The sequence below is a fragment of the Genypterus blacodes genome, unplaced genomic scaffold (genome assembly GCF_046128005.1).
Source record: "Genypterus blacodes isolate CSIRO-AG114 ecotype Tasmania unplaced genomic scaffold, CSIRO-AGI_Gbla_v1 ptg000117l_1, whole genome shotgun sequence".
Classification (NCBI taxonomy): domain Eukaryota; kingdom Metazoa; phylum Chordata; class Actinopteri; order Ophidiiformes; family Ophidiidae; genus Genypterus; species Genypterus blacodes.
The window spans coordinates 288991-304313 of NW_027466920.1; the positions used below are offsets into that span (position 1 = coordinate 288991).

A 15323-nucleotide genomic window follows, 5' to 3' on the forward strand; every position below is an offset into this window, starting at 1 on the left:
TTTTTGCACCTTTGATCATTTATTCCCTCAGAATAAAACAATCCTTTCATACGCGTGACCCTTAAAGGCGTCGCAGGCAGCATCCACTCTGCTCTGCTCTGGATGAGAGAGGATAGGAGCTCTCACATCGAGGGGAGCACAAAGAGCAAACTCACGGGAGGAGAGGAGAGGAGAGGAGAGGAGAGGAGAGGAGAGGAGGAGGGAGATGGAAAGAATAATGATGAAGCCAACGAGCGAAGGGATGATGATGATGAGAGGGGGATGAAAGATGGGCCGACGGTGGCGTCTGTGATGAGATGAAAGAGAGCAAGAGGGGCTTTGCTATCAGGCTTTTTTGAGATGAAATGAGAGAAGTTTTGATACGTCGTAGGAAATGGAAAATCTCCCGATTCGCTGGCGCAGTGAATTATCGCTTGGCTACATCCTGTCGCTTCTCAACTTGTCACCAGGGCTGAGGGCGATAAACAGAACCGCCGCCGCCGGATCGAAAACAGATGTCATGAATGAGAGAGAGAGAGAGGGAGAGAGAGAGAGAGAGAGAGAGAGAGAAACAGAGAGAGAGAGAAACAGAGAGAGAAACAGAGACAGAGAGAGAGAGAAACAGACAGAGAGAAACAGAGAGAGAGAGAGAGAGATGGAGAGAGAGAGAGGGAGAGAGAAACGGAATGAGAGAGAGAGGGGGGGAGAGAGAGAGAGAGAGAGAGAGAGAGAAACAGAGAGAGAGAGAAACAGAGAGAGAGAGAGAGAGAGAGAGACATAACAACTTGGCAACTTAGGCTCAGAGGCCTAATGAGATCAGACTGCATGCTACTGGTTTCAGCCTCAGCCTGCAGTAAAACACAGAGCTGATCTTTTGCCAAGACGTTTGGCCAAGAAAAGCAGACGCCAACGATGTCATGGCGTCTACAGGCTGATACAAAATGGAGACGGCTTCGAGGAAAAGCTGCAGTCGTTATTTTTTGTTTGCTTCAAAGCATAGGTGACATCTGGGTTAGCTCTAGATAGAACTCAGCAAAGTGCAGAACGATTCAATGTATCTTCAATAACCTTTATGTTCCGTGGAGTCAAGCGTACATAGAAGTGCATGTTTGTGTATCGTCCCACATTAGACTCGAATGTTGAGGTTCTACGCTCTCTGGTCGCTTTCTTGTTGCATTTGGTTCGATCGTTTTTTACGCTGTCACCGAGCAGTCAGCCACAGTCTCGATGAAGCGAGACTAAAGGAGAAGAAGTGTGTGTAGGTGAGTGTTTTATCCACAATGGTCTCCACTCGGCAGTAATTGTCTCGTTCGTGTCCAGCCTGTGTAATCCAGGGGAGCAAATCAACATCAACTCTCACACCAGGATGGAGTTGAACTGCTTCTTCATCAACGGACGAGAAATCTTCAAACATTCACCTTAAAAGTAGAAGCCGTTAAAGCTAAATTCAAGGATTAAAAGTTTAAAAGCTTGGAAAAGTGATGTCTGATATGGCACAGTGACAACATGTAAACAAAGATGTAGGTGCAACAAAAACATGAAACCACTATAAACACATAAAGGTGTTTAATCCCTCTGCTGACCTACGTTTTCCTTCTTGTTTTCACTTGTTTACTGACTCATCCTGTCATCTTTGCGCGCGGGAACATTTCCCAGCAGCCTTTAAGGCACAGTCAAATCCAGGCCCGGTGTCTGGCGCCATCTAGCGGGCATAACACGATGTGACGATTACACCAACCTTATTTGCAAATTCTGAGGCGTTTCCCGGTCTGTATGACTAAAAAGTGATCATGTATCAGGTAAAGGTTGTTTTAGAGTTAGAGTTCGGGTTATATGGCTTTTAAATCCTATATAAAAACTGTGCCTGAGACACGTTTTTGATTATTAAATGTGGGAATAGTAACGTCATGACGTAGGGGTGTGTGTGTGAGTGCGAGTGTGAGTCACTTTGGCACCGCGCGCGCCTTTTCAGTTAACGTACTGAAGTGTAGTGACGTTTTTATTTATGAGAAAAAAGTCAAAAAGTTGTTATTTATTTTGTTCTTATAGAAAGTTAACGGAACGTTTTTTTTATGTGCGAATTACGTATGTGCTTTCATACAGGAAGTAGCTAGTTCTAGTGCTACCTCTACATGTTTGTGAGTGAGCTCGGAGCGGAGGATTACATCTCGTTTATGCTCTAACCAGATTATTTTTAATGTCATAAATGACGGAGATGATGAAGATGAGGATCGCGCTCCTTTTAATCATCGCGCGGTACAGCGCGGGTTAGTAGCTAATATTGATTCAAAGTAGAATAGAGTTGATCAGTGTGTGTTTTTGTGTGTGAGAAGGGAGTGTGTGTTGCATATTGTGCGTGTGTATGTGTGTGTGTGTGTGTGTGAAAGCAGGAATGTATTGACGCTAAATACATAGATAGAGGTCAAACAGGGCGCGTGTGCCTCGTTTCAAAATGTTGTATATTCATGTAAATGTGCATAAAATAAGAAATCTAAAAGGTAAACTGATGTCAATACACCCTTAAGGAGATTAGTTAACTTATTTAAGGTGCGTTTAAGTCATTTGAGAGCTAACAGAAATCAAGGCGTTGCCCCGGCTAAATTACATTACATTACATTACGGTCATTTAGCAGACGCTTTTATCCAAAGCGACTTACAGTAAGTGCGTTCAACAAAGGTAGATAAAAGAACTTCAGGTCACGAGAAATCGTAAGCGCATTTCCTTCCAAAACCAACAGCTAAGAGCATAACTAGAGCTAGAGTAGAAGCGCAGAGCCAGAGACACCCATTCCCTCCAGGGTAGAGAGAAGGATCTGGTGGTTCACCGTGTCAAATGCTGCAGACAGGTCCAGGAGAATCAGGACAGAGGAGAGTGAGTTCGCTCTAGCAGTTTGGAGTGACTCGGTCACTGCCAGGAGAAAATGAACTTGAAAGGTTACAGATAGAGAGAGGCATAGTATTTTTTTTTTTTTTTTTTTTTTTAAACAAGTAACGAATGCCACTGGTGTATCTCTTATTTGAATATCCATTTCTCATGTGTTTTCAGATATAAGATAAGATAAGATAATCCTTTAATCGTGCCGCAACGGGGACATTCACATGTTACAGCAGCAGAGAGAATAGTGCAAAGCAATAAAGGGCATTAAGATAAAATAAGAGCCTATTTATAATATTAAGCTGTGCTTGTTCCAGATTGAATGTTTAAGCTAAACTTCAGTATGTTTCCAAATGAAAAGGTGATCATCATATATCTAGAGAGAAGGGAAAACATGCACAACTGTAGTCCATTTTTCAAGAAATATGGAGTCTGGCCCGCGACTGGGTCCCAGTTTTGTATTTTGGCCCTCTGTGTAGTTGAGTTTGACACCCCTGTCTAACACAGACGTTAGAATCATATTAGAGCTAAACTACATCAGAGCAAAGGTGTGTGTACATGTTGCAAGGAAACACCAACGGCACTACATTTTTCCCCGATGCGTCTTCTCCTTCGTCTTCCTAGGTCAGAGGCTGTACAGGAAAGTAGGAGCTGAGGTCACGCTTCACCCTGGACCACCTGCTGGGAGCGAAGTCATCAGAAGAGGGGAGTGGGCGTTTTTCGGGGCGTCTGGAAACTTGGTAGTCGTGGACTGGGACGCTGATGAGGTTACAGTCTACGGACGTTTCAAAGGTACAACCAGGCGTAAACAGTGAATGAATGAATGAAGGGGTCGAGGGGGTCACGGGGGGGTCAGGATTCCCTCAGAGGTTTGTTTTGTGTTTCTAACCTTCAACCGTGTGTTTGAAGATCGATGTGAGTTCAACAGAACCACAGCGGTCCTGACGATCAAAGCGCTGACTCTGAAGGACAGGGGCGAGTACAGGGCAGAGATCAACAACAAGCTCTTCAACAGCACTCATGTCTCGATCCTGTGTAAGTGGGGGAATTACGGTGTGGAGGCTGGAGGTTGTGTGTTTGAATGTTTTTAACCCTTTAATTCTCTCTAACAACAACAGCTCCTGTCCCTAAACCTACCGTGTCCAAGTCATGTGACCTGGCATTAACACGCTGCATGCTGACCTGTGATGGAGACACTACACACGCAGAACCGGTCACCTACGACTGGAGCTCAGGTGACCGGGCGTCCATCTCTTTGCTCAAGACGCTCCAAATAACTCAGGTGGGTGTTTGGGTGTGTGTGTGAGAGAGTGTGTGTTTAAGCGGTGATGAATGAATCTGAGATCATTTTGACTCTTTCTAGGAGGAACACGGTGATGATGGTGAGTTCAGCTGTGTTGTGAAGAACGATGTCAGCGAGGAAAGAAGCGAACCCTTCACCAACCGGTTTAGAGCGACGAGTGAGTTATGGCGCTCAGTGTGGTGCAGTCTGGAGTCTGAATATCTTAGTGTGCTTGTTGTTATTAACCTGCTCATTATTGTTGATGGTGAAGACTACAACCCGTCTGTCGGAGTCGGGGTCGGGGTCGTCCTCTTCCTCTTGTTACTCGTGGGGTTGGCAGTCGCATTTTTCCTATACAAGCGTAGAAGAGGTGAGAAGCCAGGAAGTATTGTGTTCACATTATTCGGCACTTTCATCTTTTTATGTTTTGGTCATATTTGGTGATGTTTCTGTGACATTTGTTTGAGTGGAGTTTCTCTAGTCCTCTCAGGTCGGTCAGGCGTTGCTGACGATCCAGAAAATGTGGTCCATGCAGAGGATGAGGTACAGCCGAATGTCATCGGTAATGAACTCAATGGCTCTCAGGCACCTGCAGAAGACAAGGGTCCAGGTAAACGCTCTGCCAAAGGACCAAACATACAAACAAACAAACAAACATGAGTGAAGCTAAACCAAGAGGAATGGGGATTGAAGCACAGAGCAGTGAGCTAAAACTGTGGCACTTCTTCTATTGTTTCACAGAGAACTTCCCGTTGCTGGAGAGCCCAACAGGAGAGCCAACAGGAGGCCCAAGCGGAGGCCATCAACCATCAGGAGAACACCATCCATCCTCATCAATCACGTTGTTGGCCTGATAGAATGACTTTGGAGAATTGTGCAAAAGCCGCTGAGCAGTGTTCCACTTTCATCATCTGTCCATCACATCTCATTTGAATGTGTGAATGCGTGCGTCTTCACACGCGCTCTCAGGCCGTGGCTAAGGCCTGGATTGATTGCTGCTGCTTAAAGGGAACGTTATGATGACGTTCATCAGGGGTGGGGAACCTTTTTCCTATCATCCCTCAGGGGCCATACTAAATAATTGAACGCTAAACTTCTGTCTAAATGTTTAAGACACACAGTTCTGGCCTTTTTAACTTTAATTGAAATAACAATATCATGACTATTCCTCTCATGTTTGGATCCCATTTTAAATGTATCCATGTTATTGTTTCTTATTGTTTGAATGCTCGCCATTTGTACTTTTTGTAGAAATCAAGCAAAGGGAGATTGTTGTTTCTACCTTTGAGCTCCTCATTGCTGTGCAGGTCAATCATCTCAAGCTGCAGGTTATCTGGCACATCAGCTGGTTCCACATTGGAAGATGTCGCAAATATGTTCACTTAATTTTGTTTGACAAACACTTGCTGTCACTGAGTTCAACGACCGGTTTCCCCTTCATCTCCATGAAGTGCTTAACTTTATGCGTTTAGCTCACTCACCATGAAGCTGGCATGCATCACATTGTCCTGGTCACTAAGCTCTCGTTTTAGATAAACACGCGTGTTTGGCACCCAAACTCCGGCAACTCTATCTGAGTGTGCTTGACCTTTCAGCTCCTCCAGGTTAGCATGTTTCGAGCTGTGATGACGCTGGAGGTTAACCTTTCTCATAACAGCCAGCACATCCCCACACACTAGGCACACAGGCTCGCCTCTCACTTCCACAACAAAATAGTCGTTTTTCCTTTCGTATTGGAAGGAACGACATTCTGCATCAACCTTTTGTTTCTTCGTTGACGTGTTCCGCTACCTGTCAATCACTGGTGGCAGGTACGACACGTGACGACAGTTACGCTCTGTTGTGTTCAAAGACTCTGACCTTGGCCCAGAAAGACAGACATCCGCCCGTTTGATCCCGAGGTGAATTAATTTGTCTCTGGAAATTATTTAATTCCAAGTATTTAAGTCTTAAATAAAGTCTTAAGTCTATTGTTTTGTGTGTTTATGTATTCTCTCACAGGCCGGATCAAACGGCCTCTCTGGCCCGCGGGCTGTAGAGTCCGTTTGATGTACTATGTTTTACCTTTTTGGTTGCTTCTTACTGCAGCAGACTTCTGCTCTACCTTCCCCAATAGCTGAGGATGGTAGAGCAGTGGTTTGGGAATATGAAGGTCTCCTAGTTGGATTCTGGGCAGTACATTTACTTGAGTACTGTACTTAAGTACACTTTTTAGGGATCTGTACTTTACTCGAGTATCATGTTGGGGGAGTACTTATGACTTTTACTCAAGTACATTTGAAAGGCAAATATCGTACTTTTTACTCTGCTACATTTCTATCCATAACCATGAGTACTTGTTACTTTTTCTAAAAATAAATAAAAAACGGGGAAACGTTGTGGATTCAGTATTTTGTTGTTTCCTTCTCAAACGTGATTGGATTGTACAGGTGCCACTGACAGGGACAGCCTATCAGCAATCACCTTCAGCTTTCCCACCATGAACGCAAACGCCATGGTCAGATTCAGTTGGACAGTAATTATTCCGGAGAATGTCCGAAAAAATTACGGGGACTTTTACCTTCTGTAAAACGGTTCGGAAAAACGACCTCAGATGGCAGTCGAAATATAACAGCCTGGGGCAAAACCGAAGTGTTCTGGACATACAAACACCGATAAAAAAAGAAGGGCAAATTTATCAGAGGCCGAGACTTTACCACCACTGTTGATGGGTAATATTTGTCTTCATTAATTATTATCAACGTGTATAGAAGTCCCTATATGCCTATTCTTTGTTATTATTATCCTGCTTTTGAACACGATATAAGGAAGCAATGTAACACGCTCATGGCGACAGCTGGTGACAGCAGTGCGTAAATCAAGTTACCCCTCCCATTTCTGGTATTATACAGGGATTTCTTAATCCCGTGCGAAATGATCATTTATATTGCAGTCAGACGTCCAGAGGTAAAATTCTATTTTGAGTGCACACAAAAAACACACACACACAGCCCATCCCTCTATCTTCTCCTCCTGGATTGATGGAGAGGAAGTGGTGCAAGACAGAAAGAAGGGAAAAGATCAGAACACTTCATCAGGTGACCTCTGACATTTTGGCTCCTCCCCTCTCTCCCTGCAACCTGTGTGTGTGTGTGTGTGTGTGTGAGTGAGTGACAAAAGAAGGAGCCATTGTATTCAAGTATTTCCTGCTCAGTTTGATTTTATAATCTTCCCTCATCTTCGTCGTCCGCGGCCCTTGTGCACTTTGTAGAGTGGAAATTCTCGATCGCTAAACTCACAATGGGAGCATGATTTTTTTTTTTTGCCACTTTACCACCAAAAATCTACAAAGTAACAAGCAGGTGGATTTTACTTTATAAATGTAACATTTCCCAGCAGCCTGAGGCACAGTCACATCCAGGCCCGGTATCTGGCGACATCTAGCGGGCATAATGCGAGGTGACAATTACACCGACCTTATTTGCGAATGACTAAAAAGTGAACATGTATCAGGTAAAGGTTGTTTTAGAGTTAGAGTTCGGGTTATATGGCTTTTAAATCCTATATAAAAACTGTGGCTGAGACACGTTTATGATTATTAAATTTGGGAATAGTAACGTCATGACGTGTGGGTGTGTGTGTGAGTGCGAGTGACTGTGAGTCACTTTGGCACCGCGCGCGCCTGTTCAGCTAACGTACTGAAGTATAGTGACGTTTTTATTTATGAGAAAAAAGTGAAAAAGTTGTTATTTATTTTGTTCTTATAGAAAGTTAACGGAACGTTTTTTTTATGTGCGAATTACGTCGTTGTTTTTTACTTTCGCTTTCATACAGGAAGTAGCTAGTTCTACTGCTACCGCTACATGTTAGTGAGCGAACTCGGAACGGGGGATTCCATCTCGTTTATGCTCTGACGAGGTTCATTTTAATGTCATAAATGACGGAGACGATGATGATGAAGATGAGGATTACGATCGCGCTCCTTTTAATCATCGCGCGGTACAACGCGGGTAAGCAGCTAATATTGATTCAAAGTAGAATAGAGTAGCTCTGTGTGTGTGTGTGTGTGTGTGTCTGTCTGTAAGAGCAGGAACTCTAATATTGTTGCTAAATACATAGATAGAGGTCAAACGGCGCGTGTGCCTCATCTTAAAATGTTGTATATTCATGTAAATGTTCATAAAATCAGAAATCTATAGGGTAAACTGAGGTCAATACACCCTTAAGGAGATTAGTTAAGTTAGTCATTTGAGAGCGAACAGAACTCAAGGCGTTGCCCCTTCGGCTAAATAAGTGCAGAAGAAGAAAAGGAAGGAAGGGTAAAAACGTTTGACGTCTTACACTGTAAGACGTCAAACTTTTTTTCTTCCTCCCTTCCTTGTGGTGTCAAACTCAGGCCCGCAGTGTATTTATATATTTGGCCCGCAAGATAATACCAGATGTCTATTAGAGCTGGCCCGCCGGTACAGAGCGCATGCACCGCTAATACTACACATCCCAGAATGCTCTGCGAGTGCGTTGTCAGCGACTTCACGAGCCATCTTGGCCTGTGGGAGACTCGGATGCTGCAAGGAAACTTTTAAAGCCATTTCCCGTGCTGCCAAACCATGAAAGAGCAGATCTCTACCTCCGTGTTGCCAAGTGCACAGTTTGCTGAATAACTCTACGGACTCAGCGCCGAGTTTGCCCGGCGATTTGTCGACTTTGAACCCCAGAAATATATTTGGACTGCTTAGTAATTAGTTTGCAGTTGACGTGGAACGCGCACTTACCAACCTCCAAATGGAGCTGATTGAACTCCAGTGACGCTCAAAGTCAAAGTATCACTCTGTTTCCTCGTTTCATCCCCGACACAATTCCCCAACTCCGTCCCCAAGCTGCCCAAATGCCTCTGAGTCTTTATGTCCTTTTGTCTTGCTACTCCAAGGCATGGACTGTGAATAGTTGAATTGTTGGATTTTCATTGAAGGAAATTATTATTTTGTTTTGGTTATTTTGTTGTCTAAAAGATTGCCATCGAAAATGAACTTGAAAGGTTACAGATAGAGAGAGGCATACAAGTATTAAGTATTTTCTTTTATTTACTTAAATGAAAAAAAGAAACAAATTCCACTGGTGTATCTCTTATTTGAATATCCATTTCTCATGTGTTTTAAGATATAAGATAATCCTTTATTCGTGCGACAACGGGGACATTCACATGTTACAGCAGCAGAGAGAATAGTGCAAAGCAATAAAGGGCATTAAGATAAAATAAGAGCCTATTTATAATATTAAGCTGTGCTTGTTCCAGATTGAATGTTTAAGCTAAACTTCAGTATGTTTCCAAATGAAAAGGTGATCATCATATATCTAGAGAGAAGGGAAAACATGCACAACTGTAGTCCATTTTTCATGAAATATGGAGTCTGGCCCGCGACTGAGTCCCAGTTTTTTATTTTGGCCCTCTGTGTAGTTAAGTTTGACACCCCTGTCTAACACAGATGTTAGAATCATATTAGAGCTGAACTACATCAGAGCAAAGGTGTGTGTACATGTTGCAAGGAAACACCAACGGCACTACATTTTTCCCCGATGCGTCTTCTCCTCTGTCCTCACAGGTCAGACGCTGACCAGGAAAGTAGGAACTGAGGTCACGCTTCACCCTGGACCACCTGCTGGGAGCGAAGTCATCAGAAGTGGGGAGTGGGCGTTTACCGGGGCGTCTGGAAACTTGTTAGTCCTGGACTGGGACGCTGATGGGGTTACAGTCTACGAACGTTTCAAAGGTACAACCAGACGTAAATGATGAATGAATGAATGAATGAATGAATGAATGAAGGGGTCGAGGGGGCGACGGGGTCAGGATTCCCTCTGAGGCTTGCTTTTGTGTTTCTAACCTTCACCCGTGTGTTTGAAGATCGATGTGAGCTCAACAGAACCACAGGGGTCCTGATGATCAAAGCTCTGACTCTGGAGGACAGCGGCGTGTACAAGGCAGTGATCAACAACATGGTCGTCAACAGCACTCATGTCTCGGTCCTGTGTAAGTGGGGGAATCATGGTGTGGAGGCTGGAGGTTGTGTGTTTGAATGTTTTTAACCCTTTAATTCTCTCTAACAACAACAGCTCCTGTCCCTAAACCTACCGTGTCAGAGTCATGTAACCTGGCATTGACACGCTGCGTGCTGACCTGTGATGGAGACACTACACACGCAGAACCGGTCACCTACGACTGGAGCGCAGGTGACCGGGCGTCCATCTCTTTGCTCAAGAATCTCACCATAACTCAGGTAGGTGTGTGTGTGTGTGTGTGTGTGTGTGTGTGTGTGTGTGTGTGTGTGTGTGTGTGTGTGTGTGTGTGTGTGATTGTTTAAGCGGTGATGAATGATTCTGAGATCATTTTAACTCATTCTAGGAGGAACACGGTGATGATGGTGAGTTCAGCTGTGTTGTGAAGAACGATGTCAGCGAGGAAAGAAGCGAACGCATCGCCAACCCGTTTAAAACGACAAGTGAGTTATGGCGCTCAGTGTGGTGCAGTCTGGAGTCTGAATATCTTTGTGTGCTTGTTGTTATTAACCTGCTCATTATTGTTGATGTTGAAGACTACAACACGTCTGTCGGAGTCGGGGTCGGGGTCGTGGTCCTCTTGTTACTCGCGGTGTTGGCAGTCGCATTTTTCCTATACAAGTGTAGAAGAGGTGAGAAGCCAGGAAGTATTGTGTTCACATTATTCGGCACTTTAATCTTTTTAGGTTTTGGCCATATTTGGTGATGTTTCTGTGACGTTTGTTTGAGTGGAGTTTCTCTAGTCCTCTTAGGTCGGTTAGATGTCACTCACGATCCAGAAAATGTGGTCAATGCAGAGGATGAGGTCCAGCGGAATGTCATCGGTAATGGACTCAATGGCTCTCAGGCACCTGCAGAAGACAAGACTCCAGGTAAACGCTCTGCCAAAGGACCGAACAAACAAACATGAGTGAAGCTAAACCAAGAGGAATGAGGATTGAAGCACAGAGCAGTGAGCTAAAACTGTGGCACTTCTTCTATTGTTTCACAGAGGATGTCCCGTTGCTGGAGAGACACCTGGAGGCCCAACCGGAGGCCCAACCGGAGGCCCAACCGGAGGCCCAACCGGAGGCCCAACCGGAGGCCCAACCGGAGGCCCATCCGGAGGCCCATCCGGAGGCCCATCCGGAGGCCCATCCGGAGGCCCAACCGGAGGCCCATCCGGAGGCCCATCCGGAGGCCCATCCGGAGGCCCAACCGGAGGCCCAACCGGAGGCCCAACCGGAGGCCCAACAGCAGAGCCAACTGGAGGACCAACCAAAGGACCAGATGCCAGAAGATGATCCAGGGAATGTAGACAAATCCTCAGACAGAGAGAGATTCTGACAATATAGAGAGAACACCATCCAAAGCACACCAGGAGGTTAGAAACATCATTTGTGTGTTTGTATTTGTCAAACTAAAGGCTTAAGATCCGGTAGTGGACAGCAGATGTAGCTGTGTGTCAGAGCCCCAAGCCAAAGGATCTGAAGTGAGAAGTGAAGTGGAATGTTTTTCTCTGATGTAGACGATGTTAATGTTACGGCGATACACTGCTGGTGCTGTTTAGGTGACGCCACTCATTCCTCCTCTGCTGAGGAAACCAACAGACTGAGATGAGATGAGACGTGTTCCACACTGGGAGAACACTGGGATATCAGAGCCACTGTTGTTTTTAACATGCACAGACGAAGGTCGCCATCCTCATCAATCACTTTGTTGGCCTGATAGAATGACTTTGGAGAGTTGTGCAAAAGCCACTGAGCAGTGTTCCACTTTCATCATCTGTCCATCACATCTTATTTTTAATGTGTGAATGTGTGCGTCTTCACACACGCTCTCAGGCCGTGGCTAAGGCCTGGAATGATCACTGCTGCTTAAAGGGAACGTCATGATGCTTAATATGTTTTGTCCTACATGCCTTTGCACCTCTGTATAATCCCACTGGAAGTTCCTATTGCACACCCAGCCATTCGTGGAGAGGGAATCTCTCATGGAACTGCCTCTCCCGAGGTTTCTTCCTTTTTTCCTTATTTATCGAGGGTTTTCTCGGGAGGTTTTCCTCATCTTCCTTGAGAGCTTTGGGCTGGGTCGGGAATTGTCCTAATGTTGTGGGTCTGTAAAGCCCTTTGAGACATTGTATGTGATATTGGGCTATACAAATACACTTGACTTGACTTGACATGATGACGTTCATCAGGGGTGGGGAACCTTTTTCCTATCATCCCTCAGGGGCCATACTAAATAATTGAACGCTAAACTTCTGTCTAAATGTTTAAGACACACAGTTCTGGCCTTTTTAACTTTAATTGAAATAACAATATCATGACTATTCCTCTCATGTTTGGATCCCATTTTAAATGTATCCATGTTATTGTTTCTTATTGTTTGAATGCTCGCCATTTGTACTTTTTGTAGAAATCAAGCAAAGGGAGATTGTTGTTTCTACCTTTGAGCTCCTCATTGCTGTGCAGGTCAATCATCTCAAGCTGCAGGTTATCTGGCACATCAGCTGGTTCCACATTGAAAGGTGTTGCAAATATGTTCACTTCATTTTGTTTGACAAACACTTGCTGTCACTGAGTTCAACGACCGGTTTCCGCTTCATCTCCATGAAGTGCTTAACTTTATGCGTTTAGCTCACTCACCATGAAGCTGGCATGCATCACATTGTCCTGGTCACTAAGCTCTCGTTTTAGATAAACACGCGTGTTCGGCACCCAAACTCCGGCAACTCTATCTGAGTGTGCTTGACCTTTCAGCTCCTCCAGGTTAGCATGTTTCGAGCTGTGATGACGCTGGAGGTTAACCTTTCTCATAACAGCCAGCACATCCCCACACACTAGGCACACAGGCTCGCCTCTCACTTCCACAACAAAATAGTCGTTTTTCCTTTCGTATTGGAAGGAACGACATTCTGCATCAACCTTTTGTTTCTTCGTTGACGTGTTCCGCTACCTGTCAATCACTGGTGGCAGGTACGACACGTGACGACAGTTACGCTCTGTTGTGTTCAAAGACTCTGACCTTGGCCCAGAAAGACAGACATCCGCCCGTTTGATCCCGAGGTGAATTAATTTGTCTCTGGAAATTATTTAATTCCAAGTATTTAAGTCTTAAATAAAGTCTTAAGTCTATTGTTTTGTGTGTTTATGTATTCTCTCACAGGCCGGATCAAACAGCCTCTCTGGCCCGCGGGCCGTAGAGTCCGTTTGATGTACTATGTTTTACCTTTTTGGTTGCTTCTTACTGCAGCAGACTTCTGCTCTACCTTCCCCAATAGCTGAGGATGGTAGAGCAGTGGTCTGGGAATATGAAGGTCTCCTAGTTGGATTCTGGGCCTGATGAAGTGTCGTTGAGCAACACACTGAGTAACTGCCCCTGATGTGCAGCTTGTGAGTGAATGAGACGTCACTGTGAAGCACTTTGGATAAATGTGATAAATAAGTGCCATGTATTCTGTTCTAGTCATAACATTAGGTAGGACTTAAGTGTAACTTGTTCTTCTATGATTGTGGTTGTGCTGCACATTGTCCACTCGATGGCGCCAAATATCAACTTAACCAGGTTGACCCTAAAGCCTGTAAATTATCTGAACCTGATGTTACAACTGTGTGGACGCATCTTATATCAGTCGATCATGACCTGTGTGAGTGTGTTTTTGTATAGATTAAGGCTTTTTAATACATCTATTTGTACCTTTTAAGCTTCTTTTTAAAATATATTTGAATTCGAGAACTAAATGGTCTTTTGTCCTTTATGAAACCTAACAACCTTATAAATGTTCACTGAGTGAGTTTTTATTCCCAGGGTGGAACAGATGAAGAGATCTGACCACAAGAGAGGAGAGAGGGAGTTTAGACACGTACACACAACCTATTCCGAGAGAACACACACACACACACACACAGCCAATCCCTCTATCTTCACCTCCTGGATGGATGGAGATGAAGTGGTAAACGACAGGAAGAATGGAAAACACTTTGTCAAGTGACCTCTGACATTTTGGCTCCTCCCCTCTCTCGCTCTGCAACTTTTGTGTGTGTGTGATTTTAGAATCTACCCTTATCTTCGTCGTCCGCGGCCCTTGTGCACTTTGTAGAGTGGAAATTCTCGATCACTAAGCTCACAATGGGAGCATTTACATTTTTTTGCCACATTACCACCAAAAATCTACAAAGTAACAAGCAGGTGGATTTTACTTTATTAATGTAACATTTCCCAGCAGCCTGAGGCACAGTCACATCCAGGCCCGGTATCTGGCGACATCTAGCGGGCATAATGCGAGGTGACAATTACACCAACCTTATTTGCAAATTCTGAGGCATTTCCCGGTCTGAATGACTAAAAAGTGAACGTGTATCAGGTAAAGGTTGTTTTAGAGTTAGAGTTTGGGTTATATGACCTATAAATTGTGTTTAAAAACTGTGGCTGAGACACGTTTATGAAAGTTGGGAATGGTAACGTCATGACTTGCGTGTGTGTGTGAGTGACTTTGAAAGATAACGGAACGTTGTTTTTTTTTAATGTGCAAATGACGTCGTTGTTTTGAAGTTGTTTTTACTTTCGCTTACATACAGGAAGTAGGTGTTAGCCAGTTTCCTACTTCTCTAAATTTTTGTGCGCGAGCTCGGAGGATTTCATCTCGTTTACTTTATAATGATATTTTATTTAATTTCATAAATGATGGAGATGATGATGATGAAGATGAAGATTACGATCGCGCTCTTTTTAATCAGCGCGCGGTACAACGCGGGTAAGCAGCTAATATTGATTCAAAGTAGAATAGAGTAGATCAGTGTGTGTTTGTGTGTGTGTATGAGTGATAAGTCAGTGTGTGTTGCATATTATGTGTGTGTAAGAGCAGGAACTCTAATATTGATGCTAAATACATAGATAGAGGTCAAACACGGAGCGTGTGCCTCGTCTCAAAAAAAATAATATATATATATGTATATTCATGTAAATGTGCATAAAATAAGAAATCTATAGGGTAAACTGATGTCAATACACAGGAGATTAGTTAACTTATTTAAGGTGCGTTTAGGTCATTTGAGAGCTAACGGAAATCAAGGCGTTGCCCCTTCGGCCAGATAAGTGCATGAGAAAAAAAGGAAGGAAGAGTAAAAAAGTTTGATGTCTGACAGTGTAAGACGTCAAACTTTTTTTCTTCCTCCC

The 15323-nt window shown here is 44.1% G+C and overlaps 1 protein-coding gene and 1 long non-coding RNA gene across 6 annotated transcripts in view; one reads left to right on the top strand and one right to left on the bottom strand.

Moving 5' to 3' along the window:
- Positions 1-7752: 7752 nt before the first annotated feature.
- The window catches only part of LOC143009795 (titin-like), a 28713-nt gene continuing 21142 nt past the window's right edge, over positions 7753-15323 (top strand). For all 5 annotated transcript variants that reach the window (XR_012964722.1, XR_012964723.1, XR_012964724.1 and 2 more), the window contains exons 1-5: positions 7753-8125; positions 9716-9883; positions 10015-10140; positions 10224-10387; positions 10513-10609. Coding sequence is in view for 2 of the 5 variants with exons in the window: in XM_076161869.1 (XP_076017984.1) it covers positions 8053-8125; positions 9716-9883; positions 10015-10140; positions 10224-10387; positions 10513-10609 (628 nt within the window). In the remaining 3 variants the exon portion in view is untranslated. The remainder of the gene's footprint in view (positions 8126-9715; positions 9884-10014; positions 10141-10223; positions 10388-10512; positions 10610-15323) is intronic.
- On the bottom strand, positions 8490-8773 carry LOC143009799 (uncharacterized). Its single transcript, XR_012964728.1, has 2 exons — positions 8693-8773; positions 8490-8597 (listed from the first exon to the last, which is right to left on the bottom strand). It is a non-coding gene; the product is annotated as an uncharacterized LOC143009799 (long non-coding RNA).